This window comes from Thrips palmi, unplaced genomic scaffold, assembly GCF_012932325.1.
Source record: "Thrips palmi isolate BJ-2018 unplaced genomic scaffold, TpBJ-2018v1 HiC_scaffold_15, whole genome shotgun sequence".
Lineage (NCBI taxonomy): Eukaryota > Metazoa > Arthropoda > Insecta > Thysanoptera > Thripidae > Thrips > Thrips palmi.
Window position 1 is genome coordinate 13635114 of NW_023144624.1, and position 27614 is coordinate 13662727.

Genomic DNA, 27614 nt, shown 5'->3' on the forward strand with positions numbered 1-27614 from the left:
CCCCGCCGAGGCGTGGCGCGGCGTGGCGCGGCGCGGCGGCGCAGGAGAGATATTGCCCTCGGCCCCTTTTTTCCGCCTCGGCCCGCGCGGCCCCGCAGCGCCGCGCAGTGTCCGTCCCTTCTGTACTGCCGTCTCCGTCTCGACCGGCGCGTTTTTGCCCGCGGGCCGCACCGCGCCTCGCCGCCAGGGCCCCGCCGCGGCCCCGCCAGGGCACCGTAGCTTTTAGCCAAGAATTTAAGTTGTGTTGTTTGAGGTGTGTTTTTTCGCCGCCTAGCCACCTCCAGGCGAACGCGGCAGCAAGAGCAGCAGGCCTGCCGGCCACGCGCGGCGCTGCACACAGCGTGCGTCCCATTCGGTTCTAGGGCGGGTTGAAAAAACAATTAGGAAAAAATGCACGGACAAAGGTCTTAGAAGCGTTTTTCTAAAACTGGTCGTTGGTCCTGTTTGTTTGTCACGGGAAGTGTGATTTCCTACACCTCGCTCCGACATTCAGGCGTTGGATAACAAGCCGGTGGCACCTTGTCGTGCTCCGCGTCCGTCCGTCCGTCCGTCCCGACCGCCCTGCACCCCTCTCTACAAACCCCGCGGCACGCACACCGCGTCATCATCGCGAAATAACGAAATCCGAGCCGACGCGCATTTCACGGCGCTTTTTAAAAGCCGCCTCAACGACACCTTGCGACACAACGACCGAACCGAACGCCTTTGCCCGTTTTGTGCAAGGTAAAGCACACATCGTCCATCACGCTCTCGTCGGGCAGCAGCAGAGTGGTGCTGTCTGTCTCTCTCCCACCCGCATGGGACGTCGTGTGAGTGCGAGAGAGAGAGAGAGAGAGAGAGAGAGAGAGAGAGAGAGAGAGAGAGAGAGAGAGAGAGAGAGAGAGAGAGAGAGAGAGAGACGGTCTGCAGCGTGACGCGGTGATACCATTCTTGCGGCGTGTTTTGGACAGTCCCCACACTGGCACTCCATCTCCGCGGGTTCGCCGTGTATCCCCGCGGCTCCCCGCCACACTTGCGCCGTTGTTGTTCTTGGCGACGATGATGCGCCGATTGCCAATTATCCGCGCCATTGCCTTCCCGCGCCACCGGCCGGGCCTCTTCCTGCATTTCTTCTTGATTGATTCGCGTTATCCGCTTCCCCTATGTTTGCTCCTACTCGCCTACCTGGGCAGTCCTCCCTCTTGGCGGTGTGTGTCGGTGTGTGTCTGTGTGTGTCTGTGTGAGTCGGTCTCGGTGTGCGCGAGGCCCTGCTCCCCGAGACGGAGGACGAGGCCGACCCTCCGGACCCGCGACCCGCAGCAGCAGCCGCCCGCCGGGATCGTTCCACCGCTCGGCCTCTCTCGCACGCCTCCGGACCGCCCCATGAGTGCGAGAGAGACAGAGCGACGAAACTACCTTTCGGAATCCGGCGGCGCGGCCGAGGCGCGGCAGCCACACTCGGCACACGACCCCTCCATTGTCATGATCATCCCGAAGACGGAGGAGTCCGCCGCCCTTACCTCTCCAAGTCCGCAGTCCGATGGGGAGCGAGTGAGGCAGACCTAGATGCTGCTTTGCTTGTGCAGGCGCAGCACGCGACAGCCAGACAGCCATGCAGAGGCCGGGGGCCGAGGGGAGACGCGATCGGACTGATAATGTTATTGTCATTGACGCTGTGCGCGGACTGCTCTGCTCTCCCGGGACGGTGGTGCAAATTCGGCAAGGTGCGGCGGGGGGCGGCGGGGCGTGGCGGGGCGTGGCGGGGCGTGGCGGGGTGGCGGGGCGGGGCGGGTGCGGCGGGTACGGCGGGGCTGCGCCGGCCGAGTACTGGCGGGCACGCTGCGACGGCGACGCGTCGGGGCGGCTACCGCGGCTACGGCCTGCCCAGACACTTTGCGAAAAAGTGGTCTGAGCGTCGCCCCCCCCCCTCTCCCCTGCCGCTCTCCGCGCCGCCGCCGGGACGCGTGCGGTAAGGCTGAACCGGAAAGCCGGCGAAAGAAACGCGCAAAACGCGGCAAATTCAAAACGGACACAACAGCTGGCGCGAAACGGCCTTCCCTCCCCCCTCTTGCAGGGCCTTGCAGGGGCCCTGGAATGCGTCCACCGCGGGGCAGGGCCGCAGGGCCGCGCGGCGCAGAGCGGCCCGAGAGTGCCGCCGTCGCGGAGGATCCTTTGACGTCACAGGGCCCGGTGGAGCCCGGTCTAGGATTTTTTAGACCAGCAGTTTAATGGCGTATCGGAAAAACGGTGATCAAGGTTGTCAACTTGGTCACTTGGTGGGAAAAATAAAAAAAGCGGCCTGCAAGAAATTCACAACAAAGTCAAGTCTAAAAAAAAATTGTTGTAGGTTGTCGGCTATTATGCATGTTACGTGCATCGACACACTTCCTCATTGTCGACCTGACCTCAATTTGGAACTTGTCGAGAAAATAATGAAGAGAACAAAGCAAATCAAAGGGCCGGCCCTCGGGCGGGATAGCTAGACGGACAAACATGCATGAGGCTGGGACACAAAAAAATATTGGGCTCTGATCTGAAGGAGGTGTACGTACATACAGACCAAAAAAAATTAAAAATTAAAAACCCAACGGCGTTTGGAGCGCCAAGCAAGCAAGCCCTGCCGGCCGTTGCTTTCTTAGAACTTGAACGAGGCGCGGGGCGGCAGGGCGGGGCGGTGTCGAGATGTGGCCAGTCGTCCTCAAAGGGTTCTCGGCGCGGGAAAGTAAAAGAAGGGCAAAAAAGGGAAGGTGCGGCAAAAAGGGGCGGAGATGAGTGTGCTTGATACCGGCCGAGGCACACGGGGCACACGGGCAGGGCTTTTTTCTCCTCGGATCTGTGTGGTCGTTTGGATGCAGTGCGTGTGTGTGTTCGGGAGAGCCGTTGGTAAAGTTGCTTATCTTCTTTGCTCATGTCAGGTTTTATGAGGATCAAAAGACTTTGTCGCGTCGAACAACGACGACGCCCTCATCAGCATCAAGTCCAGGAGGACGACAGCCGGAGTCCGAAAACGGTCCCGTCGCCGCGCCGGTGCCAGTACTTGAACCCGCGCTCTTGTCTGTTGCAGCCCAGTTCCAGATGCCGCTGGGGCCGACGCCGGCCTTCCCCGTGACGGTGCCGCGGCCCGTCGCCTGCAGTGCGGCGCCGCAGAGCACCACGCACCCGGGTACGCTCCCCGCGCCGGCCGTCACCACCCTGACGGGCCTGACGGCCAGCACCGCGACGGCGCCCCCGCGGCGCCGAGCCCCCGCTCGAGTCCGGGGCCCGGCAGCGCGCCGTCGCCAGCCCCGGACCACCTGGGCAGGCTGTTGTCCCCCGTCACCGTCAGGTCCACCTCGACCCCTCCCTCGCCGTCCCGCTCGCCCGCGGACCACGCGCAGGTAAGAGTCAGCAGCGCCTCGGGCGCGGCCTTGGGGGTGGATGGGGCGGGGCGGTTCGCGGCGAGCCCTCCGAGGCTTTGAGGCCGCCGGCCGTCCGCGCCGCGCCAGTGTCGCGGCGGCCGTCGCGGCGCGAATGAGCGACGTGAGCGACGAAATTCCTCCCTTTTGGTGTGTTTTATTGCCGCCGCGTCGCCCGTCGATTCGTGAGAGCCGAGAAGTGCCGCGCGGAGAACGCGAGCCGCGGCGGAACGGGGGAAGGGAGAGGGGGGGGAGCGTTTTTCTCAAATTGAACGGAACAGGTTTTAGTTGTGTCTGGCAAACGCAAAAACGCATCCGCGGCGAAGGCGTGCCGCCTCGGCTCCTCGGCCGCGGCGGGTCTCGGACTCTCGGACGGCGACGCCGCGCCGCGCTGCCTCCATGACTGCATCGAGCTTGCATGCTGCTGCAATGTGAAAAAGGCCGCCTGATATCGTGCGTTGCTTGGGGAGTGTTGGGAATCGCTGCATGCACCCGTCGGACTTGTCACCTGCTCCTCACGGTCTCTCAAGACTCTTTTCAATTAAACCAGACATAACAATCAGCCCCGGAAATTTTTAAACATTGATAAACTTTTAGGAGACGAGTTGTCAGCATGTTCGTGATTGGCGCGCGGCGCCAGTGGCGGCAAAATCGTGCATGCGCTGCGATGTTTGGGAAAGAAGCGGTTGACAGCTGACGGTTGAATCGGATCGCCTGATTAGAACCCTGCAAGCGGACTAAAAGGACTAAAGGCGGCTGCATTTTTGTTCCGAGCGCGGCGCTCCGTCCCGGACCGTCCCGGACTCTCGGATGGCCGCCGAATATGTCCCCGGAGTATTAATTACGACACTGGCCGCCGAGCTAATTTTGTTGTTGTTGTTGTCTTCGTCGTCTTCCTTGTTGTTGATGCGGCTTTTGGATTGGTCACCTGTGGCGAAACTCCGCCGTCGCCGTCAAGTCCAAATCAGGAGTACGGCCGATAATCAACTTTGGCGCGCAAAAAGTTGAAAATATGCCAGACATGTATATCCTGCTCAGACACGGCGCCGCGCTTTCATTCGAGTCTCTCTAAAAACTGAACGCCCCTCCCCCCTCCCCCTCCCCGTGTGTCTGATTGACGTGGTGAGATGTGATTGGACTTGCATGGCGCCCCGATCATCATCAAAGAGTAAGAGAAAGAAAGCCTCTGGAACGTGTCTGCAAGGAGCCGGCCCGGCAGACTGCCCGGCAGACTGCTGGCTCCTCTGGAGCACGCCCCGTCCCCGTCGTCCGTCGCGCCAGTCGCGCCGCCAATCGACCAATCAGCGGCCGGCAAATTTGAAATACTAAATGATAAATAATAAAGTGGGCAGAGGCATCGGGCCGCCCTCTTTGGTCTTCGGCCCAAGGAGAGGCTTCGAGGTGCGGGGGAATGCTACAGGCGTGGCGTGCGATGTTTAAATTATTTTTGGGGAGTTTTTTTTCCCTCGCTGCCGAAAATATGCCAAGACAACGAAGCGAAGGGGACGTGCGCAAAAACGGGAGCGGTCGGCCGGCCGGCCTTTCGCCCTCCTCCCTTATCGTTATTGTTTTATTATTTTCCCAAATTCTCAGAACTCGCTTTTTCTCATCTGAGAATATAAAAATTTGTAAGGGACTTCCATATATTTATTGCCGCAAGGGAGCGGCGGCGGCGCTAGCCGCCATACGTGCTTTTTTTTCGCCTGCGCGTGTGGAGTGGGGAGCGAGCAACGGCTTTGGTATTTTTAATTCATTTTCTGAAAAATTGTTTTGTTCTGTTGGCAGAACTCTGTAGGGAGCGTGCCGACTGACTTCTCCAGTGCTTCCACCACCACCACCACGACCACCTCCACAAACAATCAACACAACCACCAGCACAACCACCACAGCCAGCACCACCACCCCTACCACCACCACGTCTCGCCGTCGACGTCCCCGCTCCAGGGCGGCCCCGGGCGGCCGCTGCCTCCGCCGCTGTCCTCGCCGACGCCGTCCTCGACGCCCATGTCGCTGTCCACCCGGTCGACGTCGCCCAGCCTGCAGCTCACCCCGGTGCTGCTGGAGTCCCAGGTGCAGAGGCTGGCCGAGGCGGCCAGGAACCTGTCCAGGACGCTGCCGTCGTGCCAGCCCAAGCCGCATAACACCAAGAAGAAGGTGTGCAAGGACCTGGAGGTATGCACTGTCACCGTGCTTGCCACAGAGAAGCTCGATCACCATACCTCGCCCTAGTCGATTTCCCCAGCTCGACGATCCCCGCACTAACTCCCCGTGCTTTAGCAAGCCGTAATCGGAGCATCCCACGGCGTTACGTAATATCAGAACTGACGCCGCGGCGAGCTCCCCTTCGCGTCGCAGTGGCGGTGGCGTTCTCCGTTCTTATTTTGAAATTGTAATTGCCTCCTCCCCTGCTCCACCCTTCCTCGCGAATTCCTCCCCGCGTCGCCGCCTCGCGCCCTGCTCACGCCGCCCTCCTCTGTTCCAGCTGGTCATCAACATGTCCGACGACGACCCGCGCCGCATGGACGAGGTCCGCAAGTACGCCGCCATCTACGGCCGCTTCGACTGCAAGCGGAAGCCCGAGAAGCCGCTCACGCTGCACGAGGTGAGTGGGGGCCGCCGAAGTGGGCGTGCCGAAGGTGGGCGTGCCGAAGGTGGGCATGCCGAAGGTAGGGCAGTGCCGAAGGAGGGCATGCCGAAGGTGGGCATGCCGAAGGTGGGCATGCCGAAGGTGGGCATGCCGAAGGTGGGCATGCCGAAGGTGGGCGTGCCGAAGGTAAGGCATAGGCCGAAGGAGGGCGTGCCGAAGGGGCGTGCCAGGGGGCGTGCCGAAGGGGGCATGCCGAAGGGGGCGTGCCGAAGGTGGGCATGCCGAAGGTGGGCATGCCGAAGGTGGGCATGCCGAAGGTGGGCGTGCCGAAGGTGGGCGTGCCGAAGGTGGGCATGCCGAAGGTGGGCATGCCGAAGGAGGGCGTGCCGAAGGTAGGCATGCCGAAGGAGGGCGTGCCGAAGGTGGGCATGCCGAAGGAGGGCGTGCCGAAGGCGGGCATGCCGAAGGTGGGCATGCCGAAGGTGGGCATGCCGAAGGTGGACAGCCCCTGGGAGGGCAGCCGTTGGGGTGGCCGTCGAACTGGGGGAGGCTCTGCCCTCTGATTCCGAGGGCCCGTGTGGTCGCTCTGTCTCTGTTGCACTCATGGGGCGTCCCATCGGGGTGCGAGAGAGACATAGCGACGACGAGCGGTCCTTCGGAACGAGGCGGCTGGATGCCTTGCACCTTAACGATGTTATTAATGGGCCGTAAAGAGACGCTGGGAGGCCTGGGTTGGCCTGGGAGGTACAGAGATATCAAAACAGCCATAAAGCGGTCCGGCGCGCCGCGTCGCCGCGCACGGTGGGCCGCCGCGCCTCGCCGCGCCTAGAGGACACGCCGCGGCCCGACGCGTGTCTCTCCTTGCAACACGCCCCCCGCCCCGCGGGGCGCGACGCCGACGCGCGGCTTTTGTGCGGCGGCCCCGCCGGGACGCGAACCTCGGACGACGCGCGGCGTGCTTGAATTTGTGTTCCGATGAACGACGGCGGGCGCCTTTTTGCGCGCGGCCCGCCGCTAGGTCCGCGTCGTCGACGCCGGGCCGGGCCAGGCCAGGGACGACCTCGGGGGAAAAACAGAGAAAAACGGGGGAAACGGGAAGAAACAAGAGGGGAAAACGGGGAAAAGCGGTGCGACGGGGAAATCTCAAAGGCGCGCGTCGTGGAGGTGGTCAGTCGTGTGGCGGCTGCAGGTGGATTCCGAAACGGCGCTCTGTCTCTCTCACTCCCTTGCTGCACGCACCAGGGGTGCGAGGGAGACGGAGCGACACGGCACTGGAAATGTGAAATTGGCTTCGCTAATTGCGGCCCGACTGGCCGGCAGCGCGCCGCCCTGTGATAGCCGCACCCGCCTTTAGCGCCTTTACGATGGGCCGAGCTTCTTCTCCTCTTCGGCTTCTTGTCGGCTCCATAATTTCTAGCTCGGCAAACTCCGGCCGGGCGGCACAAGGGCCGAAGGGCCACTGTAAGTGAAACGCCGCGCCGCGCTCGCATGCCCGCATGCCTGCCTGCAGGGCGGGGAGAAAAACCAAAGCGCGCTCGGGTGTTTGAACCCAGGCCCTCTGTTGCAGGTGTCCGTGAACGAGGCGGCGGCCCAGATCTGCCGGTTCGTGCCCGCCCTGCTGACGCGCCGCGACGAGCTGTTCCCGCTGGCCAGGCAGGTGGTCCGGGACTCGGGCTACCTCTACTCCAAGGGCCACACCAAGTAAGTCACTCTCCCTCTCGATACTCGATGATCGGCAACTTGACGCCAGCGGTTCGTCGCTCTGTCTCTGTCGCACCCATACGGGGCACTCTATGAGTGCGAGAGAGACAGAGTGACGACAGTGATGTTGGAACTCAGTAGGCAGGCGGCTCCGCGCGGTGGAAGCACGCCGCCGTGGGGGTAGGCCACCCATCCGACGCCAGTTCGGCGCGCGCCGCGCTGCGCGTGGAGTATCGACGCCGCGCCGGCCGCGCATACTTCACGCGCGATGCACGATGCACGGTGTATCGACGAGGTGCCTGACGCAGCCCCTGTGTCTGTTGCTGTTGCAGCCTCTCCTACTACCGGCCGCGCTGCCCCAGCAGCGACGACATCCTCACGGCGGGGCACAAGAGGCCCAAGCTGGAGCCCAGCGGGTCGCCGTCCCCGGACTCCAGCGAGGGCGACCACCGGCCGGAGCAGCAGCGGAGACAGGTCTACACCTAGCCTGGGCCTGGGACACGGGCTGGGGCTGAACAGGGCTAAACGCGGCCCGAGATGCGAAAGACCGACCGACCCACTGGCCCTCGATACCCCGCGGAGACAGAAACTGTGGCGCGGGGTATCTTCGGATTGCTGTCCAGCTAGAATCCGCTTGGCTTTAACTCAAGGTGGTCCCACAATGAGTCGGTCGGTCGCTCACGGTCGCTGACAGTCGATCAGTAACATCACAACCGGTGTCTACGGCAAGAGCGTCACCCTAAGAGAGGAAGGACCTGGGTTCGATACCCAGCCCCTTCATTCTTTTCCTTCGTTACCGCTTCCCCTACGACCAGTCTGAGTTTAGGCATCTATCGCAAGTACAACGGTGGTTCAGTGGGCAAGAGCTTCGGCCGCTACGACTTGGGTGTAGGTTCGAATCCTAGACATGCACCTATCTTTTCATCAGTTTAGCGCTTGAATTCGGTTTGATGAGTGCAATTTCGGGGCGACTGTTGTATCCAGTTGGGGGCCGAGGATGTTTAGGTGTCGGACGCCCCGTGAAGGGTCGGGGTTCGAATCCTCGACGCGTTTCTGTTTTTCCCAAAATAGCGGCTCCTCTCTGGTGCCATCAGTACGAGTTTCGGACTGCTGAAGAAGAGAGGTGGTGGCCGAGGGTGCTGAGGCGTCATTCTCCGTGAGAAAGGCCGGGGGTTTGATTCCCGGGCGCTTCACTCTTTCCAAGTTGTGGCACTATACCGGTGCCATCAGTACGAGTTACGATTGGTCAGGTATAAGGAAGTCGGTGGCCGAGGGTGTTAGGTGCCCGGGCCCCCAAGAGGTCTGGGTTTAACTCCCCGACGAGGCCGAATCAGGAAGGGGCGGCATGAGAAGGACCCGGGTTCAACTCCAGGCGAGGCCAAAATAGGAAGGGGCCGGCATAGAAAGGCCCGGGTTCAACCCTCCCAAAGGGGCGAGGGGGGCCCCCCAAACAGGGAAAGGGGCTGGCATGAGAAAACCTGGGTTCAACTCCCAGGCGAGGCCAGGAGCAGAAAAAGCCGGCATGAGAGGACTTGGATTCAACTCCCAGGCGATGGCAGGTTCAGGAAAAGACTGGCATGAGAAGAACCTGGGTTCAATTACCAGGCGAGGCCAAATTCAGGAAGGGGCCGGCATGAGAAGATCCTGGGTTCAACTCCCAGAGGACCAGATCAGAGGGAACCGAGACATGAAGACTTGGTTCAACTCTCCAGGCGAGAAAAAGGGGGGGGGCGAGCAAGATGAGAAAATTGCAGGAGTAAAGGCGGAGAGCACGAATAACATTTTGTTATTGATAGCCAAATTTCAAAGAATTACGACATGTCGGCATGTCCAAAGAGGCCATTAGAGCAACGCTCTCTGAAAACAGTCCTCATCTATGCGTCAGGTAAAATCAATCACGAAGAATACTCGTTGATTTGTCAGCCAACTTGTAAGCCCGGCGCTTTACATGCGACTTGACCGAGACTCACTGGGTATTTAGCTCTCGCTGGAGCGACTTTCAATTTTTCATGCATTGCTTACCATCTTCCGTCTGGGTTTGTACCCAGTGACTTTCATGCGGCCTCTCCATGCATAGCTCGCCTGGGAGTTGATTTCAAGTCCCCTCATGCCGGGATTTCACTGCCAACTGGCCTCGCCTGGGAGTTGAACCCAAGTCCTCTCATGACGGCCTCTTACTGTATCTGGCCTCGCCTGGGAGTTGAACCCAAGCCCTCTAATGCCGGCCCCTTCCTGAATTTGGCCTCGCCTGGGAGTTGAACCCAGGACCTTCTCATGCCGGCCCCTTCCTGAATTTGGCCTCACCCGGGAGTTGAACCCAGGACCTTCTCATGCCGGCCCCTTCCTGAATTTGGCCTCGCCCGGGAGTGGAACCCAGGACCTTCTCATGCCGGCCCCTTCCTGATTTTGGCCTCGCCTGGGAGTTGAACCCAGGTCCTTCTCATGCCGGCCCCTTCCTGTATTCGGCCTCGTCTGGGAGTTGAACCCAGACCTCTCTTGGTGGCCGACACCTTAACACCCTCGGCCACCGACTTCCTTATACCTGACCATCGTAACTCGTACTGATGGCACCGGTATAGTGCCACAAACTTGGAAAAGAGTGAAGCGCCCGGGAATCGAACCCCGGCCTTTCTCACGGAGAATGACGCCTCAGCACCCTCGGCCACCACCTCTCTTCTTCAGAGCAGTCCGAAACTCGTACTGATGGCACCAGAGAGGAGCCGCTATCTTGGAAAACAGAAACGCGTCGAGGATTCGAACCCCGACCCTTCACGTGGCGTCCGACACCTAAGCATCCTCGGCCACCAACTGGCATACAAGCAGTCGCCCCGAAAGTTGCACTCATCAAACCGAATTCAAGCGCTAAACTGATGAAAAGATAGGTGCATGTTTAGGATTCGAACCTACACCCTGGTTGTGGCGGCCGAAGCTCTTGCCCACTGAACCACCGTTATACTTGCGAAAGTTGCCTAAACTCAGACTGGTCGTAGGGGAAGCGGTAACGAAGGAAAAGAATGAAGGGGCTGGGTATCGAACCCAGGTCCTTCCTCTCTTAGGGTGACGCTCTTGCCGTAGACACCGGTTGGTGATGTTACTGATCGACTGTCCGACGCACCGTGAGCGACCGACCGTCTCATTGTGGGATCACCTTCAGACTGAGGAGTGTCCGGTCGGTCCCTCGACATCTCGGTTTTACCACGCACTGCTTTGGCTTTGTGCTATTCACTTTTCTAGTCAGCTTTTACAGGCATCACCCCACACACCGCGTCAGATTCCGTCCAGTCATCTTAACCCCTCGATTGCGGTGTCTCGTCCCCTGTATTAACTCTCCCGACCCCCTTTTCACTTTTTCATTTATTTATAGATTTTTTTTTCATTTGTGCAAGTGTAAATAACAACTAACAACTACTAACCCTCGCTTGCATTTTTCCCCTAACCACGAAGCGCTGCTGTTTTCTTTTTTTTCTGTTTTGCTTTTATAATTTGTTTATTACAGTGTGAATTGTAGTACACGCTGCTTCGAATAACCCTCTCGGGCTGTGCCAACCTGACATTATGCCACCAGGTACTGTGGAGTTCCGCAAGACTTACTTTCGTTTACTAACCGGTGTCCTCTCCGTTGGTGGTGGCGAGCTCCCTTTTAGTGTAGTGCCGCTCTCCGTACCTAGTTTGCATGCGGTGCTGCTTCTGTTGGCTTAATTGGTTCCCTTTCTGTACTTACGCAACCGTTCTTGACAGAGTAGGGACTCTGGAAGGGTTTCGACGGTGCATCGGTAGTTCCAGTGGCACTTCACGGTGCAGTATTGATTATTTTTTTGAGCCGGAGTATTGCAGCCGCGCTTTCCCCAACTTGAACACGACGGGCGAGAACGGCGTGCATCCCGCCGGAACGCCTGCCGCGGCGAGGGTGGGCCGACCCGTCGAACACGCCTGCGCCAGGGTTGCCTATCCCGACTTCACAGGCGCCACGAGCCCCTGCGGTCGAGCGGGTAGGCAACCCGTGGCGCGCACGGGGCGAGCGGGTCGCCTACCCGCGCTCGGAAAACCCGCGCCGACCGAGCCTTGAACCCGCGCCCGTTGCAGGAGCGCCTGGAGGCTGTGTCCGAGGAGCTGCGCGCCCTGGCCGAGCGGCACGACGACCTGCTGGCCGACGGCGTGCACGACGGCCTGCACGACGTGGTGGCGCTGCACGCGGTGCGCGACGCGCTGCAGGCCCGGCAGATGGCGCTGCAGGCCGAGCAGGCCGAGCTGCTGCGACAGACGCTGCATCCGAGGTGCGCCCAGGCCGGCAGGCCGTCTCGTTCCACTTCCACTGCCCCTCTGAGGCCGCCTGCCATACTGATCTGTTCCCGCGGCGCGCAGGTACCGGCGGACGTCCAGGGTGCGGTCGTCCTCCCTGACGATGGACTCGGAGCGCGGCGACACCGACGACGACTCCCAGATGTCCTTCAGCAATGCGAGCTCACCGTCCCAGGTCCGTCCACTTTTCAAATTCGTCCAAGAGACGTGTGTCCAGCCGTGATTTAATCGGGTCGTCTTTGCAGGAGGTCACCGACTCCCGAGATTCGGAAACAGCGGAACGGGAGAGAGGATCCAGGAGTCCTGGGAAAGGAGGTGGGCAGGTGAGGTTCGATGCGTCCGTCAGTGGTTTCGACCCGTTTCAGCTGCGTGTGAATACCAAGCAATGCCATTGAATCGAATTGACCGGTTGTCCGCAGGACGGTCTGCTGGACGCCACCATGGTGGCGAATGGCGTTTCACCGTACACTGACAGTTTCTACAGAGAGAGCAAAGTGCAGGTACGACCGTTCCAGCCGCCCTCAAGTTTCGGAAGAAGTTCCCGCTGACCTTCTTCGCTCCTCGTGTTGCAGGTGATCGCCTCCAGAGGCGCCGACATCATCGCCGTGGCCAACCCCGCCCTGTCCATGTCGGCCGCCATCCTGGCCGAGTCCAAGAGCCCCAAAGGCACGCCCAAGGGAAGCCCCAAGGGCAGCCCCCCGCCCAGCCTGGCGGCGCTGGCCAACGCCAACAGCCTCCTCAAGCTGGAGCCCCAGTCGCCGCCGCAGTCCCCCGAGACGGTCCAGTGACTCCACCTGCAGCCCGACTCGCGCCAAGCGGAGAAGCCACCGTCCAAACGACCCTCCCTCCCGCCGGACACACTGTCCGGACGACTTGTTTTGTTGTGAATTAAGTTGTTGTGCCTCTGCCTGATAGACTGTATAATGATATGCCCCACGATTCGGTTGGCATAGAAATGTTATCTGTTGCTGTAAAGTTTTGTTATGTATTGCCGTTACTTTAGATTAACGCATCTTGCGTGCTGACTGATTAAGACTATAAACAACCGAGGAAGGAGCTTCGTAAATGCTGTGTTATTTATATTTCAAACTTTAAAAAATTAAAGATGATTTCTTCCGATTAGAATCTGGCTTGTTTTTATTTGCTCAGTCACAGAGGTGTGATGGTTCCAAACTAAAAATATCTGAGATTTCATCATGATTTATTTATAAGAAAAGGGAGACAATATACAAACAGGGAATAAAATAGGGGAGGGGAGGGACATTGAGATTGTTATAACATACTAAACTCATAGTACACCCCTTTCATTCAGCAACAATTACTTTAAAGATCATCACATGCCGTTCCCACATACGGACATTGTTACACAATATGTTCAAAATAATAAATAAACAAGTCACATTTAAAGAATCAGTAACATTCCAACATCGCATAATAAACACTGGGCATACACAACTTTAGTCTAGGATATTAATCTTACTATATTTAATTCTGTTGACTGCATACGCATATGGTGAGGTCTTTCAAATATTTCTATATACCCTGTTTTTGTTCTAAAGGAAAAACACACAGTTGCATTTTGTCAAGACACCAACGAGAAGTTCCATGTTACCGTGTGTTCGAAACTAGGCCGAGCACAAAACCTGGCAGTCAAGTAGTCATGTGTGTTCTTCGACGATTCAGTACTTTGTCTTGTCAATGAGAAAATTACGGGCATTTTGCCAAACATACAAACGGAAAATTACACGCTGATGCAGATACAACGAGGGACGGTAGCGGACGGTAGTTTGCACATTACGATGACAACACAATCACGGGTTCGACTCACATCTTAAGGGTCCGCAGTCTGTTGTGGCTTCTAGTGGCGTTCATCGGGCAGGGTGAACGTTGGCAGCCTCCAGGCGATGACGCTTGCCACTCCAGGCCCTTCAGGTCGTGGTCTCGAGCGGGGACACGCGCGCCGACTCCAGCAGGCGCGACGCGTCGCACATGGTGGCCGCCGAGGTGTGCACCAGGAACAGCAGGTGGCTCTGCTGCTGGATGGCCAGGCGGTGGTGCGGCCCCGCCGCGGCGCGCGCGCACACCAACCTGTGCAGCACCGTGGCGCGCTCCAGGTCCAGCCAGCGCTGCAGGGCGGCCAGCGAGGACACGGCCTCGGCCGGCCCCCACAGCCAGTACTCCAGCACGGCCTTGGCGCGGGACAGCCCGCCCTGCTCGGCCTCGGACGCCGCCGACGGCTCGGCCTCGTCCTCGGACACCTTGGCCTCGAGCAGCGAGCACAGCAGTGGCGAGGGCGGAGCGCCCGGCAGCAGCGCGCGGACACCCGCCAAGGCGCACGCGCACAGTGACCGGGTAACGTCGGCGTCCTGGAGGAGGCAAACAAGGGCGCGGTCAACTCTAGGATTCGAAACTTAGGAAAATTTAAGCTTGCACTCATTTCCGGATGGATGCACTCACCGTGGATGCCGTGGTGCCCATGCCGTGCAGGAGTGCCAGCTGCGGCGTGCTGTCGTGGTGCTCGTCGTGGCTCTGCGCCGCGGCCTGCCCCGGGTCCCGGAGGAACACCACGCTGTCGGGGTGCACGGCCTGGTCCTGGCGCAGGGCCTGCAGCGCCAGCAGCGCGTTCAGCAGCTGCAGCAGCGCCAGCCCCGCCTCGCGCCAGGCCGCGTCCTCGTCGGAGTCCACCGCCCCGGTCCCAGCCCGCAGCCAGGAGCCGTACGACGCCAGAGTGTCGACGCGAGCCCTAGCCAGCACGGCGACGAGCGCTGGGACAAGGGAAAAGACAGTGAGGTGACGCTTCGAGAACGTAACCAACAGGTCACCCAGGAGGTGCGCTGTGCCTACCTTCCAGCTGAGTGCCGGAGGTGCGCGCGGCCGCGGCCGGCAGGCAGGAGGCGGGCACGCGGTCGCAGAACTCGGTGATGGGCATCAGCGCGAAGGGGAAGGCGCCCCTGCCGCCGCCACGCCACGCCTTGGCACAGCCCGCGCTGCCGTCGGGGAGCACGCCCACGGTCACGGGGTGGCCGTCCCACTGCGCAGACAGGAACACCCAGCGGCCCGCCACCACCGGCGCGGGCTGGGACTGCGTCGACGGCGTCACGGAGAAGTCGCACCAGTTGAGGGCGGACGACGTCTTGAGGGGCCTCAGCGCCGAGGGCACGGTGGGGCCAGTGCGAATCTGCCGGCGAGCACACCGTCAGCATCAATTATTGCAGATCAAGTTCAGGGATCAAGCTGAAAGAAAACGGGATGCTGAGGGGTCGCGTACCTGCTCGAACAGCTGCGCCAGGGCTTCCAGGTTGGCGCCCACGACGGCGTCGTAGTTGTCCTCCATGCTCTTGTGCACCACGCTGCGCCCCTTCCGCGCCCGGCTGCGCCACTTCCAGGCCGAGTCGGCCTCGCCTTCGTCTCCCTGCAACAGACACAGACAGCGCCATGTAGACGACGGACACCCTAGGCTACGCTCCCAGCGACGGACAACGACGTCCACCCACCTCGTCGCTGCCGCCGTAAAAGCTGTACGGCGAGTAGATGTCGGACTCGGTCTCGCTGCCGCAGTAGTGCGTCGACGAGGACGTCGGCCTGTCCGCGGCGCCGCTGCTGCTCCCCGCCCTCAGCGTGGTGCCCGCCATGCCGACGCCCACGCCGCCCTCGCCGGCCGCCACGCCGGAGTTCTTCGAGTCGCACTCCGGGGAGCTGGACCTCTCCCCGGTGCTGTTGACGCACTCGTACACGTTCTCGCTGTCAGTCTGAAACAAAGCAAAGGGTTCCGGTAAGATTGGTCGTTTCGAAAGGACGCGTCAGAGACCAATCTTTTCAGCTTTCAGCTGTGAGGCTGTGACCCACTCACCATGGACTGTGGCTGCGTCGAGTCACTCAGCTCCACCGACTCGTAGCCGCTGTCCTCCGGCTGCGACGACAGGCTGCAGGACCGCGTCGCCGCTTCCTGCTTGACGGGGTCCGCGTTGCTGCCGGCGCTGCCGGGGTTGGCGCTGGGGGTGCGCCGCGGGCTGTCGCCCGTCGCGTCCCGCACGCTGCCCGTGCGCTGGGGCTTGGTCGGGGCCACGCTGGAGCGCGCCAGCGCTTCTGCGGCGGGGGCTGGAACAGCACTCGACGTTAGACTCTCACAAACTTGGTTCGAAAATGAGCAGAGCGAGACGCGCCTTACCGATGTTGGCGTACACGGAGTGCCCCGGCGCGGTGCTGGGTGCGGGCGAAGGGGCGGCCGACGGCGAGTGCCTCCGCATGAGCAGGTCCACGTGCGCGGACTTTGGCGGAGGCGGCCTGCTTGGCCTGCTGGGGCTGACGGTCACGTCGTTCTCGAGGGATTGCGACCGCGGTGGTGGCGGGGGTTTAGTCGGCCGACCTGCGAGAAACCACACTATGTTGGCGACGGGGGAGTTCACATTGCTAGAGTCCAGGAGCAGCCTGGTCGCGGTCGCTTACCTTTCACGCCGTTGTCACCCGAGTAGTCCGAGCCGGCCGACAGCCCGGCGCCGTCCACGACGGACGCGGCGTCCGAGTTGCGGCGCAGCGGCGCGGCGACGGCGGCGGCCTGCGCGGCCTGCGCCGCCTGCTCCTGCATCTGACGGCGCACCTCGACGCCGGACGCCCGGAGCACCTCGACGCCCCGTCCGCTCAGGTCGGACGGGTGGATGATCTCCAGGCGGGGCCGCGGCCGGGGCTGCGGGGGCGCCAGCGGGTCGGGCGAGCTGCCCAGGCTGGACAGGCCGCCGTCCGCGAAGCCGGAGCCGGGGCCACCGTCGCCGCGGAGGCTGCCGCCGTCCTTGGACAACCCCAGGAACTTGCGCAGCGAGAAGCGGACCTTGGTGCCGGGCTTCTTGCGCTCCGTGTCGTACATCATGGCTGCGGACAGAGGGCACGGTTAGGCTACGGCGTGCTCGTTGTGCGTCTAACTTGATTCGTGTCGATGTACTCACGGTGCTTGGTGGGCGAGAGGCCCCCGCTCAACGAGTCCGTGGACATGGACAGCGCGCGGCGAGGCGACGGCTGGGGCTGCCCCTGCCCCGCGTTGGGGGACATGGACACGAACGAGTTGGCCTGCGCCAGCGCCTGGGCGATGGAGTGGCCCGAGTGCGCGCCCAGCGTCACCGAGTGGCCCAGCGCCACCTGCCCCAGCGCAGAGGGCACGGACTCGGACCGCGTCGGCGCCAGCGGGGGCAGCGGCGCCACCAGGAGGTGCTGGCTGCTGCGCCGCTTGTCCTTGTCCTTCTGCCGCGACACTGGCGACGCCGCGGGCACCGACGCCTTGCGGTGGTACGTCAGCACCGGGGACGGCGGCGACGCCGAGGGCGAGGGCGACGACGACGACGACGTGGAGGAAGCCGTGGACGCGGAGCGGCCGAGTGCAGGCCGCATCGGCGGCGCGGTCACGGCGTCCTTGGCGGGGGAGGACGACGCGGACACCGGGGTGGCGGCGTACAGCACCACGGGCGACGAGGGCTGCTCCTGCGGCGGCTGCGGCGCCTGCCGCTTCTGGCGGCTGCAGCCGTCGGCGGGGGGCGTGCCGTGCGGGGAGCACAGCGGGGAGCTGGACGCGGAGCTGGCGGGCGTGTCGTCCGGAGTGCAGGGCGGGCTGCAGCTCGGCGCCTGGCGGACATGGAAAGCACATTCAAATCTCCACACCCGAAATAGGCCCTATGCAATGGCATCTCAAGTTTGCGTGAGCGTACCTGCGGCGGTTCCACGGCGGTGACTGTCTTGGGCTGCGTGGAGATGACCTGCGACCACCGCTGCTGGTGCAGCTGCTGCGCGGTGGCGGCCTGCACGACCGTGCTGGACTTGAACGGCACGCGCGGCTTCTCGGCGGCGGGGCTGCCCGCGGTGGCCGAGGCCGTGATGGTGGCCGCGTTGTTGTTGGCGGCGAGGCGGGCCGTCAGGCCGTGCAGGAACGAGGGGCGCGGGTCCACGGCGGGGGGCGGGCTCTGCGGCAGCGCGGGCGGCTCGCTGCCGGACTCTGACGACGAGTCCGGGTCCGCGCGCCCGTCCGGCTCCCCGGCCAGCTCTCGCGACCCCACCGACACGTCGGCTACCCCCAGAGGGGCCAGCAGCGAGGCCAACCGCTTGGTCTGCGCGCCGGGGGCATCATCCAAGTTCTTGTGCGACTGCACCTGCGGACAGAGACGAGACCAGACGGTGACCGCGAGTGCTTGATGACATTCCTCATCCCGCAGCCGTATCTCGAATACGCGGCGAGAGGGACAAATAGAAATGACTCATCCGTGCGTTACTGAGACCTCGTACTGGGTATGAAGATTGGTCTCCTATGTTGTCCATGACTTTAAATTTTAATTTCTTTAAAATTATGTAGAGTACATCTTACCTGCACGTTGCTGTAGGGCCGCTCGTCCTCGTCAGAGGAGTCCAGCTGTTTGGCCTCGATCAGCATGACGGGGTCGCCGCGCAGCTTGGAGTCCTCCGAGTTCCTCTTGTTGTTGTTATTGTTGATGATGGTGGAGGTCCTCAGCGGGATGAACTTGGTCTTGAGCAGCATCTCGTTGTTCTTGGAGATGGGCGTGCCCCTCGTGATGTGGGTGCGCTTGCCCTCGCGCCGCGCCGTGCTGCCACCCGTCACCGTCGTCGTGGAGGTCATCGTCGGGGTGGTCTTGGCCGCTGGAGAGGTTTTGGCCGGGCTGGCCGGTGCAGTCTTGATCTGGCTGGTTGGGGAAGACTTGACGATGGTGGCCGGGGTGGTTTTGACTGGGCTGGCCGGGGTGGTCTTGGCTGGGATGGCGGGGGTGGCCTTGACTGGATTGGTTGGGGAGGTCTTGACCGCGCTGGCCGGGGACGACCGAGCGGGGCTGGCAGTGGGGGAGGGCGAGCTGGCCGTGGTCTTGGCGGCGCTGTCCTGGATGGTGGCAGCGCTGACGCAGACGGTCGGTGCCTCCGCCGGCTCCACGAAGGACTTGAGGAACATGTGCTTGGAGCTGAGCGGCGCAGGCGTTGAGGCGGTGACCGCGTGCTTTCCGGTTTGAGCATCGTTCAGTTTGAGCAAAGTGGGGGCAGGGCGGGCAGGGGCAGGGTCGGGGGTCGGGGCGGCTGCGGGCGTCGCGTCTCCGGATGGCACTTTGGTGGCGGGTGGTGGGGAGGGGGAGGGGGCGTCCTCGCCGGTGTGGACGATGGACTTGAGCACGACGCCGTTGCACGCCGCGGACGAGGGCGGCGTCGCCACGGGGATCTTGGTGACATGCTCGGGCTGGGCGGGCGCCGGTGCAGTGGACACCGCCGCTGCCGGCGTCGAGGCCGGCGCGGTGGTCGTGGCCGCGGGCTTGCCGAAGGGCTGCACGCTCACGAGCAGCGTCTGCTTGCGGCCCTCGGCGTCCGTCTGCGGCCGGCCCAGCTGCAGGGCGGACTGTGCGCGCTGCTGCTTGCTGGACGCCGTGGACCCCGAGGACGTCTTGGCGGCGGCGGGCGGGGACGGCGCGGTGCCCTCCAGGTTGGCGGCGACCGAGTTGAAGTCCGTGTTGGAGCGCGTGAGCGCCTGCAACAGCTGTACAACAGAGGCACGCCGTCAGAAAGCGCGTTGGCGGTGTCGAAGCGTTCGAGGAGTCCCAAGAACGGGCGTCACACTCGCTCTGTACAGTGTGCGTTCGGCCGTTCGGCCCACCCCTTTTCACCACTTGACTGTGCTTTCTCCTCGCCGCTACGCGCTCAAGGCGCGGCCGGGGAGGCTAAAGCTGTGGGCTCATTCCGAGCAGTGCTGTTGTCGCCGCGTCCCTCTCGCACTCCTTCGGAACGCCCCACGCGTGCGAGAGAGACAGAGCGACAACGGCGTGCGGCACACTGTGCGTGGAATCAGTCAACTGCCGAAGCCGCGGCCTCGTAATGGTGCGGCAGCGCGGCGGGCCTCGGCAGGCCGGCGGGGGGCGAATGCGAGCGAATGCTAGCGAATGCCGGTGACCTAATCCGAGTCCACCCATGCCGCCGTGCCGCCGAGGCTAAGCCGAAGCGAGGCACCGTGCCTCCGCGGGCTGCCTCTTCGCCTGAATAACTCAATGACTCTATTTGCAGTCACGTTTGCCTTTCGGCCTTTGCATCATCGCCTTGCTCGCTGCGCGCTGCGCTGCCAGGCTGCCCCTCTCTCCCCTCCCCTCACGGTGCCGCGGTACACGGCCCAGCCTGCAGGGCCTGCAGGGCCTGCGTCGCCACGCCGTGCACGCCATCGCCTTACCCGCGCCTGCTCCTGCTCCTGGGGGTCGTCCTCCACGACGGGCTTGCCCCAGTCGGCGTCATCCTGGTCGTCGCTGTCGTCGTCCGACGGCGGCCCCGCGTCCTCGCCGCCCTCGCCGATCACCTCGCACTCCTCGGCGGGGAAGTAGACGCGGTGCGTCTTGCTGCGCGTCCACTTCTGCCCCTTGAGGATGCCCTGTCGACACAGAAGGCGCGCTTTGAGCCGGGTCCTTCGAGTGAATGGCAGGAGACAAAAGGAGTGAGGCGAACTAGACGCACCTGCGTGGGCGCGGGCGGCGGCACGATGGTGCGCGGGACGAGGCGCACCGGGGCGGCATGCTCGTCCCGCCCCTTGAAGCAGTTCGAGCAGAGGTCCTTCTTCCACGCGTTCTGCACGAAGTGGCGGCAGCGCGTGCTCCCCATGGCACTCCCTGCAACAACAACAACAACATTGCAGCGACACCGTAGGAACACAGCCACGCGGATGATGCGCGCGCGCGTGAGATAAAAATCGCGCCCACGCCCACCCACCGAGCGTCACCGCAGTCTCGGCGAAGTCACTGCCTCTGCGCCGCTCCGCGCGTTTGCATACATGGCTCTGGTGTGTGTGTGTGTGTGTGTGTGTGTGTGTGTGTGTGTGTGTGTGTGTGTGTGTGTGTGGTGTGTGTGTGTGTGTGTGCCAATGACTTCCTTTGATTCCGCGTGGGCGAAGTCCGAACGGACGATGCGGCCGATCTGGTTGCTGCGAAGGTGCGCGACGACGCCCTTCCCGGCGCCGCCCGCGCCGCCGATCGACTGATTGCATCCCCGGCGCGGCGCGGCGTGGCGCAAAGCCTCCATTGCGTCACCATCAAAGAGACATCCTCCGAAACGGCGTCACAAAAAATAAATAAAAGAAACAGGGGGGCGAAGGCGAAGGACCGCGACGAACGACGCCGGCGGCCGAAATGGGCCGAAATTGTGCGCGGGAGGATGCCGCTGGTTTACGGCGGCGGCCCACTGTCATCTGTAATCGCCGCGGAAATCAAGGAAAGAAATCGACGAAAACGAGCAAACAGCTACACTTGCAATCATTTCTTGATTGTAGTTTTACTAGCACGCTTGAGGTTTCTTTTTGAAAACGCAGCAGTGTTTTGCAGGTGTTTGCGATGCCGGCGGGGGCCCAGCACGGCAGCACGACGACGGCCCGCTGCTAGGATCGCGGCAACTGTACCGGCCGCGCCTCGAAGCAGTGCCTGCTGCCGCCGCGCAGTGGGCCAGAAGCCGGTGGGGGCGGCCAAAACTCTAGACGCGTTTTCAGCTCCAGAGTCGCTAAATGGGACTAGAACCGGACGTGTGACCCCACCAATCGATTCCTCGGTCGGAGAGCAATCGATTGGTGGGGTCACACGTTCGGTTCGAGTCCCATTTAGCGACTCTGGAGCTCAAAACGCGTCTAGAGTTTTGGCCGCCTCCACCGGCTTCTGTCCCACTGTGCGCCGCCGCCAGCGGCCCCGAGCGCATGGACGCGGTGGACGCGGCCGACGTGGCCCGAAATTTGAATGGATGTTTCGAACGGCTGACATAACAACGGAGTCGTGACGCACCGCGCCGGCCGCGCCGACCGCGGCGTGGATTTGAATTTACCGCGCGGCGCTGCGAGGCGGAGGCGTGGCGGCGTGGCGCGCCGAGACACCGCACGCCCTGCGCACGCCCCCCTAAACACCGGTCGACGGAGGCTAAGCCGTCGCGCACGGCCGGCACGGCCAGGCAAAGCCAGGCAGGGCGCGTCTGCACGAGAGAGTTCGAAAAAGCCGGCGCGTTGTCTTGCGTGGCCTGCACACTGCCGCACACTCGGGGCACTGTCGGTGATGAAAGAAACGAGCCGTCGCTACCCCCGGCATTAGCGTGTCACCCGGGGCGCGGGGTAGCGCCGGGCTGGCGCTGGCCGCACTACAGTGCTGGATCGACGGGGGCCGATAGCAGCGGCGAATCAGAACAAAGGGTTACTCACGTTTGTCGCTAGCAGCGCGCTCTCAAGATCATGGTGGTCTCAATGGAATGTCTGCAACAAGCCAAGGAAAAATGGATCAGATCGCCGCGCATATAGACTGGCCTGACAGTGCACCACAACGCCGCTCGCCACCACTACTACTGGATAAGGCACATTTGCAGCAGCACGCCCGAAGCATGCCGCAGACGCAACCGTACCGTTACGCCCGCCTCTGTGTGAGTGCATGTGTGTGTATGAGTGGGCAGTGGGCACTTGGCCGCACGGTACTTCGAGAGGTACCCGCCAGCCCCACGCGGCACCGCGGCCACGCGGCCCAAGAAAGTACCCCCACCACGCGACGCGGCCGCGACGGCGGGCTGGTGTGAGTGAAAAGGCTCTTACATACCGAGAAAACGTCCTACCCTGATAAAAAGAACAAAACAATGAACACATTTTCCTCCTCTCTCTCTCATTCATTCAACGACGGGCATCTTGGGTCACTAAGTTGGTGGATCCGGGTTTACGTAATTTCAACGTCTGAGTGCCTGCCCCTTCCCCCTTTTCCTCACCTTCCGACGTCGTATGAGCCTGTAAAGCATAAACGGCCTCTCGCTGCTCTCGCCGCCGAAGGTGAAGGTCTCTAGGAAAAGGTTTCGGGGACGTTTGGCTTTCTCCGGAGTCGGGCAGCCGAACCCAGCCCGAAGGGGATACAGTGACGAACGAAGCCGGCCGAAGCGCGGCCGAGGCAAAATGCAGCCTATCGCCGATCATCATCTCGGGCATGCAGCCGCGCCGCCGCGCCGCCGCCCCGCACTTCGGGATTCGAGATTCGAGCCGGCGAGGCGAGGCGCCCCCGATGCCCCACCGACTCTGGAGCACGCCTAGGAAGCTTGGTGGCTGCTGGTGTCCCATTTAAGAATCTAGGTGTCTTGGAGGTGTCTTGGGGTGTCTTGGGGGTGTCTAGGAAGTGTCTAGGAAGTGTCTAGGAGGTGTCTAGGAGTGTCTCGAGGTGTCTGGGCTGTCTCTGGAAACTCTTCTATATAGGGTCTGGGATAGTGTTTCTAGGTAGGGTGTCTAGGAAGTGTCTAGGAGGTGTCTAGGAGGTGTCCAGGAGGCGTCGAGGAGGTGTCTAGGAGGTGTCTAGGAGGTGTCTGGGAGGCGTCTGGGAAACGTCTTGGCGGCCAGGACAACAGTCTATACCACACACGTGCAGTGCATACTTAATGGGGAGTCCCCCTCCCCTTTCCACTCGCTGTCCTTCTGGGGTGGTTGGATGACTATCAACTACAGAGCAGCGCAAATTTCGACTTTCCAGCACATATTAGAGATAAGAATCGAAAAATCAAAATGAGGTTAAAATCAAACGAAATAGGTCAGCATAAGCCGGCATAGCGCTGCGTCAAAGGGACGCATTTTGCAGTTGCTCGCGCCCGCACCCTACACATCCGGCCCTCTAAGCCGCTCTAGCGGGCAGCAATGCGGCCCGGCCAGGTAAACAGAGTGTACGAAGTGCAGGGCAGTGCAGGAACAGCCACGTGGTACCTGCGTCATAGTGCCCCTTCCATCATCGCTGCTTAGGCATCAGACGTTCAGCGATCGAGTAATGCAACGGCAACGCCCTTGGTATTTATCATCGCGCGAATTTTGCCCGCGCTCGCCTCGCAGTCACTGGGTTCCTATTTTCGCCTACGAATCGATTCGGGTCCTCTAACCGATTACCTCAGTTTTCCCAGGCCCGGCTGTCATTGCACTCCTGGCGAGGCACGGCCGGCACGGGGCCTCACCGACGCATCAGCCCGACGATCGCCCCCCCCCCCCCCCTCCCCCCACCGCCCGCCACCGCCACGCCGCCGCCCTGCCCCCCGCCCGGGTCACCTGCATCGAATTAGCCGTACAAGGAAATCAAAGGTAGAACGGTGTAGCACTTTGCGGCGGTCGTTGGAAGGCAGCGGACCTAGGGCCGGACGGCGCCATGGACTTCACCCGCTGCACGATCCAGGGTAAGACCGAAGCATTTCGTCCATTTTCGAGAGCACCACCGCCGTTTGCAAAAGAGGCGCGGATTTTGGTCTGACGCTGCTGCTCCCCCACACAGCCGAGGAGCTGGACGATGAGGAGTCCAAGAGGAACTGGCAACGCCGGCGCCAGCAGCTGCACGACGCCATCGCGCTCCGCGACAAGACCCTCGGCGAGGACTACCCGCGCATCCAGGACTTCTACAAGGGCCGCCATGTCTTCATCACGGGCGCCACCGGCTTCATCGGCAAGGTGGTCGTGGAGAAGCTGCTGCGGGCGTGCCCCGACATCGGCAACATCTACGTGCTGCTCAGGCCCAGGAAGGGGCAGGAACCCGCGGCCCGGCTCAAGGCCATGATGGACGTGCCGGTGAGTGGACGAACCCAAACGAAAACGGCATCGACCAAAGTTTCGCGAAAATAAAAGTTGTCCGGGTGATGCAGCTGTTCGACCGCCTGCGCCAAGAGAACCCCGCCGCCATGGACAAGGTGGTGCCGATCCGGGGCGACTGCCTGCTGGACGGGCTGGGCATCGGCGCGGACGACAGGAGCACGCTGGTGGAGCGCGTGTCCGTCATCATCCACAGCGCGGCCTCCGTGCGCTTCACGGACCCCATCAAGACGGCCGTCAGGATGAACCTGCGCTCCACCGTCGACATCGTGGAGCTGGCGCGCCAGATGAAGAACCTCAAGGTAAGCAGACCGCGGCCGGGCCATCGACTCGGATTCGCCAAACTCACTGCTGCGTCCGCGGGCAGGTGGTGGTCCACGTCTCCACGGCCTACTGCTTCACCAACCACACGCCGACGCAGGAGTGCGTCTACACCACGGACCACGACTGGCGGGACGTCTTGAAGTACGCCAAGCTGCCGGACGCCGACGCGCTGGACCTCCTGGGCGACAAGTAGGTGGCCCCTGCATGCCATTGACCGCCATGGCGAGTGCAGGCCTCGCTTCGCCTCCCCGCAGGCCGTCGTCGTGACGTCGCTACACTGCTTGCAGGTTCATGGGCTTCCAGCCCAACTCATACGTATTCACCAAGGCGCTGTCGGAGCGCGTCATGAACGAGGCGGCCCTCGACCTGCCCATCGTCATCGTGCGGCCGTCCATAGGTGAGTACACTGCGCACAGGCGAAACGACAAACGAACCAACACGTTCAACGACCGTTTTTTCAGTGACGTGTGCCTTGGACGACCCCATCCCCGGCTGGATGGACAACCTGAACGGCTTTGCCATGTTCTGGGCCGTGGCCAGCAAGGGCGTGCTGCGCTACACCTACGTGAGGACCAAGTTCCTCAAGTACGACCTGGTGCCCGTCGATGTCGTCTCCAACATCACCATCCTCGCTTCCTGGGCCAAAGGCACCAACCAGCCCCTGCCGTAAGTCCGAAAGAAAACGCGCGCCCAACCGGTGGCGGCTGGGGTAGTGGGGGGCCATCACACGCCGCCTGAAGGCAGGCAAAAGGTGTGACAAGTCCCCCTCCGAAAAACAATTCTAGAGCCGCTCCTGCGCTACACAGACACAAAAACAAACATTTGTCGCAGCGTGCCGAGCGGGAACGTCGAAGTCGTCAACGTCAGCCTCGGTGACGTGAAGCCCTCCTCCGCCTTCATGATGCAGACCGTCTTGAGGAGGCACATCGTCGAGGGGACCGTCGGGTACCCGGGAGCCATCCGGTACCCGCGCTACGGAATGTGCACCAACAGGTTCATGGCCTTCATCCTCGTCTTCTTGTACCACGTCGTGTTCGGCACCGTGCTCGACACCATCCTGGTGGCGATGGGCCGCAAGCCAATGTATGTTCCTGGACGACGGCCAGCGCATCTGCATGTCTTCGTCCACTAATGCCTTCCCTGCCCGTCAGGCTCATGCCCATCTACCGCAAGATCGCGTTCGCCTTCACGTCGCTGCAGTACTTCATGCAGCATGAGTTCTGGTTCAACAGCGACAACATGTGGCGGCTGGTGTCCATGGCGCACCCCAAGGACCGGGCCAACTTCGGCATCAACCTGGAGGGCGACAACCAGGACTGGATGTTGGTCAGCAAGAGCCAGCTGCTGGGGGTGGCCAAGTACGCCCTCAACGAGAACATCGGCGGCAAGGAGGACGTGGAGAGGAACTGCCGCCGCCTCAACAGGTACGCGAGTCCTGCTGCCTTCCTCACACTGTGAAAATTTGTCATCACTTTGTGACAAAATCGTGGATGACATTTTCAAATGATGCCAATCTCATCATAAATTGATGACATTTTCATCAAAGCTCCTATACTTAGTGCATGGGCGTGACAAAAAAGCCATCGATTGTTTTGATGACGTCCTTGTAAGGAAAATTAGCCTTGAAACTGTCATCACGTGACAACTCAAATTCGCACAGGGCGATATCGAGAACAATGCACTGACCAGGTTGACCGTTTCCAGGTTATGGTGGGCGGAGCTGTTCTGTTACATCGGGCTGGCGGCGCTGGCCACCTGGCTGCTCGTCGTGGCGTTCACCTGAGCGCCGAACAGCAGTGTCAACATTCCGTGGCGCAACTAAGTAGAGTGCCTAGTGCCTCCGTCGCCGATTTGACTCGGACCTGCTTCCGGGCAGAGCGGCAGCAGAGGCAGCAGCGGCGGCAGCGAAAAAAATAGCAACATCCGTTTCCGTCAACAAGGGCCCACCGTTAACGTGGCAGTTTTGTATTTTGTAATATGTAAAAAGAGCTGGTTGAAAAAGTTCGTCGAAAGGCCTTGCGCACTCTAAATGTCTTGCCGTGAAAGGCTGCCATCACACATCACGGTGAAGATTTTCTCCATAATTGTACAATAGAAATTCAACAAAGATAATTATAATTTTATTTTTTTATTTTCCATCTGAGCACATAAATTTACCATCTGCTAAAAATCTGTAAGGTTCTTCACTATAAGGCTTTTAGAGTGTGCTGGCAGTTTGTTTTGCTTCGAGACCCTTCGTCAACGCCTTCTCCTGGCCGCCGAGAGGCCGAGACCTTCCCTATGCCGCCGGTCGGCCAGCCCAGAGGCCAGCCTTAGCCCAGTCCGTCGGCGGCGGTCGCGTCGCGTCGCCTAATAATGGAAACACCGGCGGGTCGCATCACGTCCACGCCGTCGTCCACGCCGTCCACGTTGGCCGCCGCTAAAGCCACAGTCACGTCCAATCGCCGACTGGCCGGCCGCCTCGCTCCGAAGCGGGTGGCTTCGGGTCTCCCTCGCACTCGCGGGGCGTGCCGGCGCGCCGCGGCGGGTGCGAGAGAGACGGAACGACGCGACAAAACAACAGGAATCCCCCTGCGCTGCGCAGGCCAGGCACAATGTCCCCCGAGAAATGAGAGAAACGCGGAGCGGCGGAATTCCAGACGGAAACCCTCCGGCCGGAAATGTCAGAGGAAATCATGTTGTTGTTGTTGTTGTTGTTGTTGTTGTTGGCGGTGTTGATGCAGAAAGACTAAACCGCAGGAAGGCGTCCGTTAGTGTCGCG

General features: G+C 61.6%; 3 protein-coding genes across 3 annotated transcripts in view; 2 read left to right on the plus strand and 1 right to left on the minus strand.

The window, feature by feature from the left end:
• Nucleotides 1–13083, plus strand: part of LOC117641284 (NGFI-A-binding protein homolog) — a 29177-nt gene extending 16094 nt beyond the window's left edge. Inside the window, exons 5-15 of the mRNA XM_034378467.1 lie at nt 3044–3155; nt 3221–3356; nt 5160–5546; nt 5857–5976; nt 7529–7662; nt 7995–8136; nt 11746–11936; nt 12025–12136; nt 12207–12284; nt 12381–12461; nt 12534–13083. Coding sequence (XP_034234358.1) covers nt 3044–3155; nt 3221–3356; nt 5160–5546; nt 5857–5976; nt 7529–7662; nt 7995–8136; nt 11746–11936; nt 12025–12136; nt 12207–12284; nt 12381–12461; nt 12534–12749 — 1709 coding nt within the window. The 3' untranslated portion in view covers nt 12750–13083. The remainder of the gene's footprint in view (nt 1–3043; nt 3156–3220; nt 3357–5159; nt 5547–5856; nt 5977–7528; nt 7663–7994; nt 8137–11745; nt 11937–12024; nt 12137–12206; nt 12285–12380; nt 12462–12533) is intronic.
• Nucleotides 13084–13145: 62 nt separating this feature from the next.
• The window catches only part of LOC117641285 (mucin-5AC), a 31901-nt gene continuing 17432 nt past the window's right edge, over nt 13146–27614 (minus strand). The window contains exons 2-16 of the mRNA XM_034378468.1: nt 22145–22195; nt 20431–20582; nt 20153–20347; nt 18305–19471; nt 17655–18092; nt 16902–17091; nt 16559–16827; nt 16408–16501; nt 16130–16327; nt 15812–16059; nt 15456–15710; nt 15230–15373; nt 14806–15139; nt 14419–14726; nt 13146–14327 (exon numbers count right to left, since the gene is read on the minus strand). Of these exons, the coding sequence (XP_034234359.1) occupies nt 13890–14327; nt 14419–14726; nt 14806–15139; nt 15230–15373; nt 15456–15710; nt 15812–16059; nt 16130–16327; nt 16408–16501; nt 16559–16827; nt 16902–17091; nt 17655–18092; nt 18305–19471; nt 20153–20347; nt 20431–20574 (4422 nt within the window). The 5' untranslated portion in view covers nt 20575–20582; nt 22145–22195 and the 3' untranslated portion in view covers nt 13146–13889. The remainder of the gene's footprint in view (nt 14328–14418; nt 14727–14805; nt 15140–15229; nt 15374–15455; nt 15711–15811; nt 16060–16129; nt 16328–16407; nt 16502–16558; nt 16828–16901; nt 17092–17654; nt 18093–18304; nt 19472–20152; nt 20348–20430; nt 20583–22144; nt 22196–27614) is intronic.
• Nucleotides 24000–26971, plus strand: LOC117641248 (putative fatty acyl-CoA reductase CG5065). Its single transcript, XM_034378407.1, has 9 exons — nt 24000–24123; nt 24219–24508; nt 24583–24831; nt 24897–25042; nt 25141–25250; nt 25315–25519; nt 25685–25936; nt 26005–26277; nt 26558–26971. Exons 1-9 carry the CDS (start codon nt 24096–24098, stop codon nt 26634–26636), a joined length of 1632 nt encoding a protein of 543 aa, XP_034234298.1. The 5' UTR covers nt 24000–24095; the 3' UTR covers nt 26637–26971.

What these genes read in the sequence shown, in the direction of transcription:
- LOC117641248 (XM_034378407.1), top strand. Translation starts at nt 24,096, where the DNA reads ATGGACTTCACCCGCTGCACGATCCAGG. An exon ending in AGGCCATGATGGACGTGCCG is followed by an intron (nt 24,509 to 24,582) that starts GTGAGTGGACGA and finishes CGGGTGATGCAG; the next exon opens with CTGTTCGACCGCCTGCGCCA. An exon ending in CATCGTGCGGCCGTCCATAG is followed by an intron (nt 25,251 to 25,314) that starts GTGAGTACACTG and finishes CCGTTTTTTCAG; the next exon opens with TGACGTGTGCCTTGGACGAC.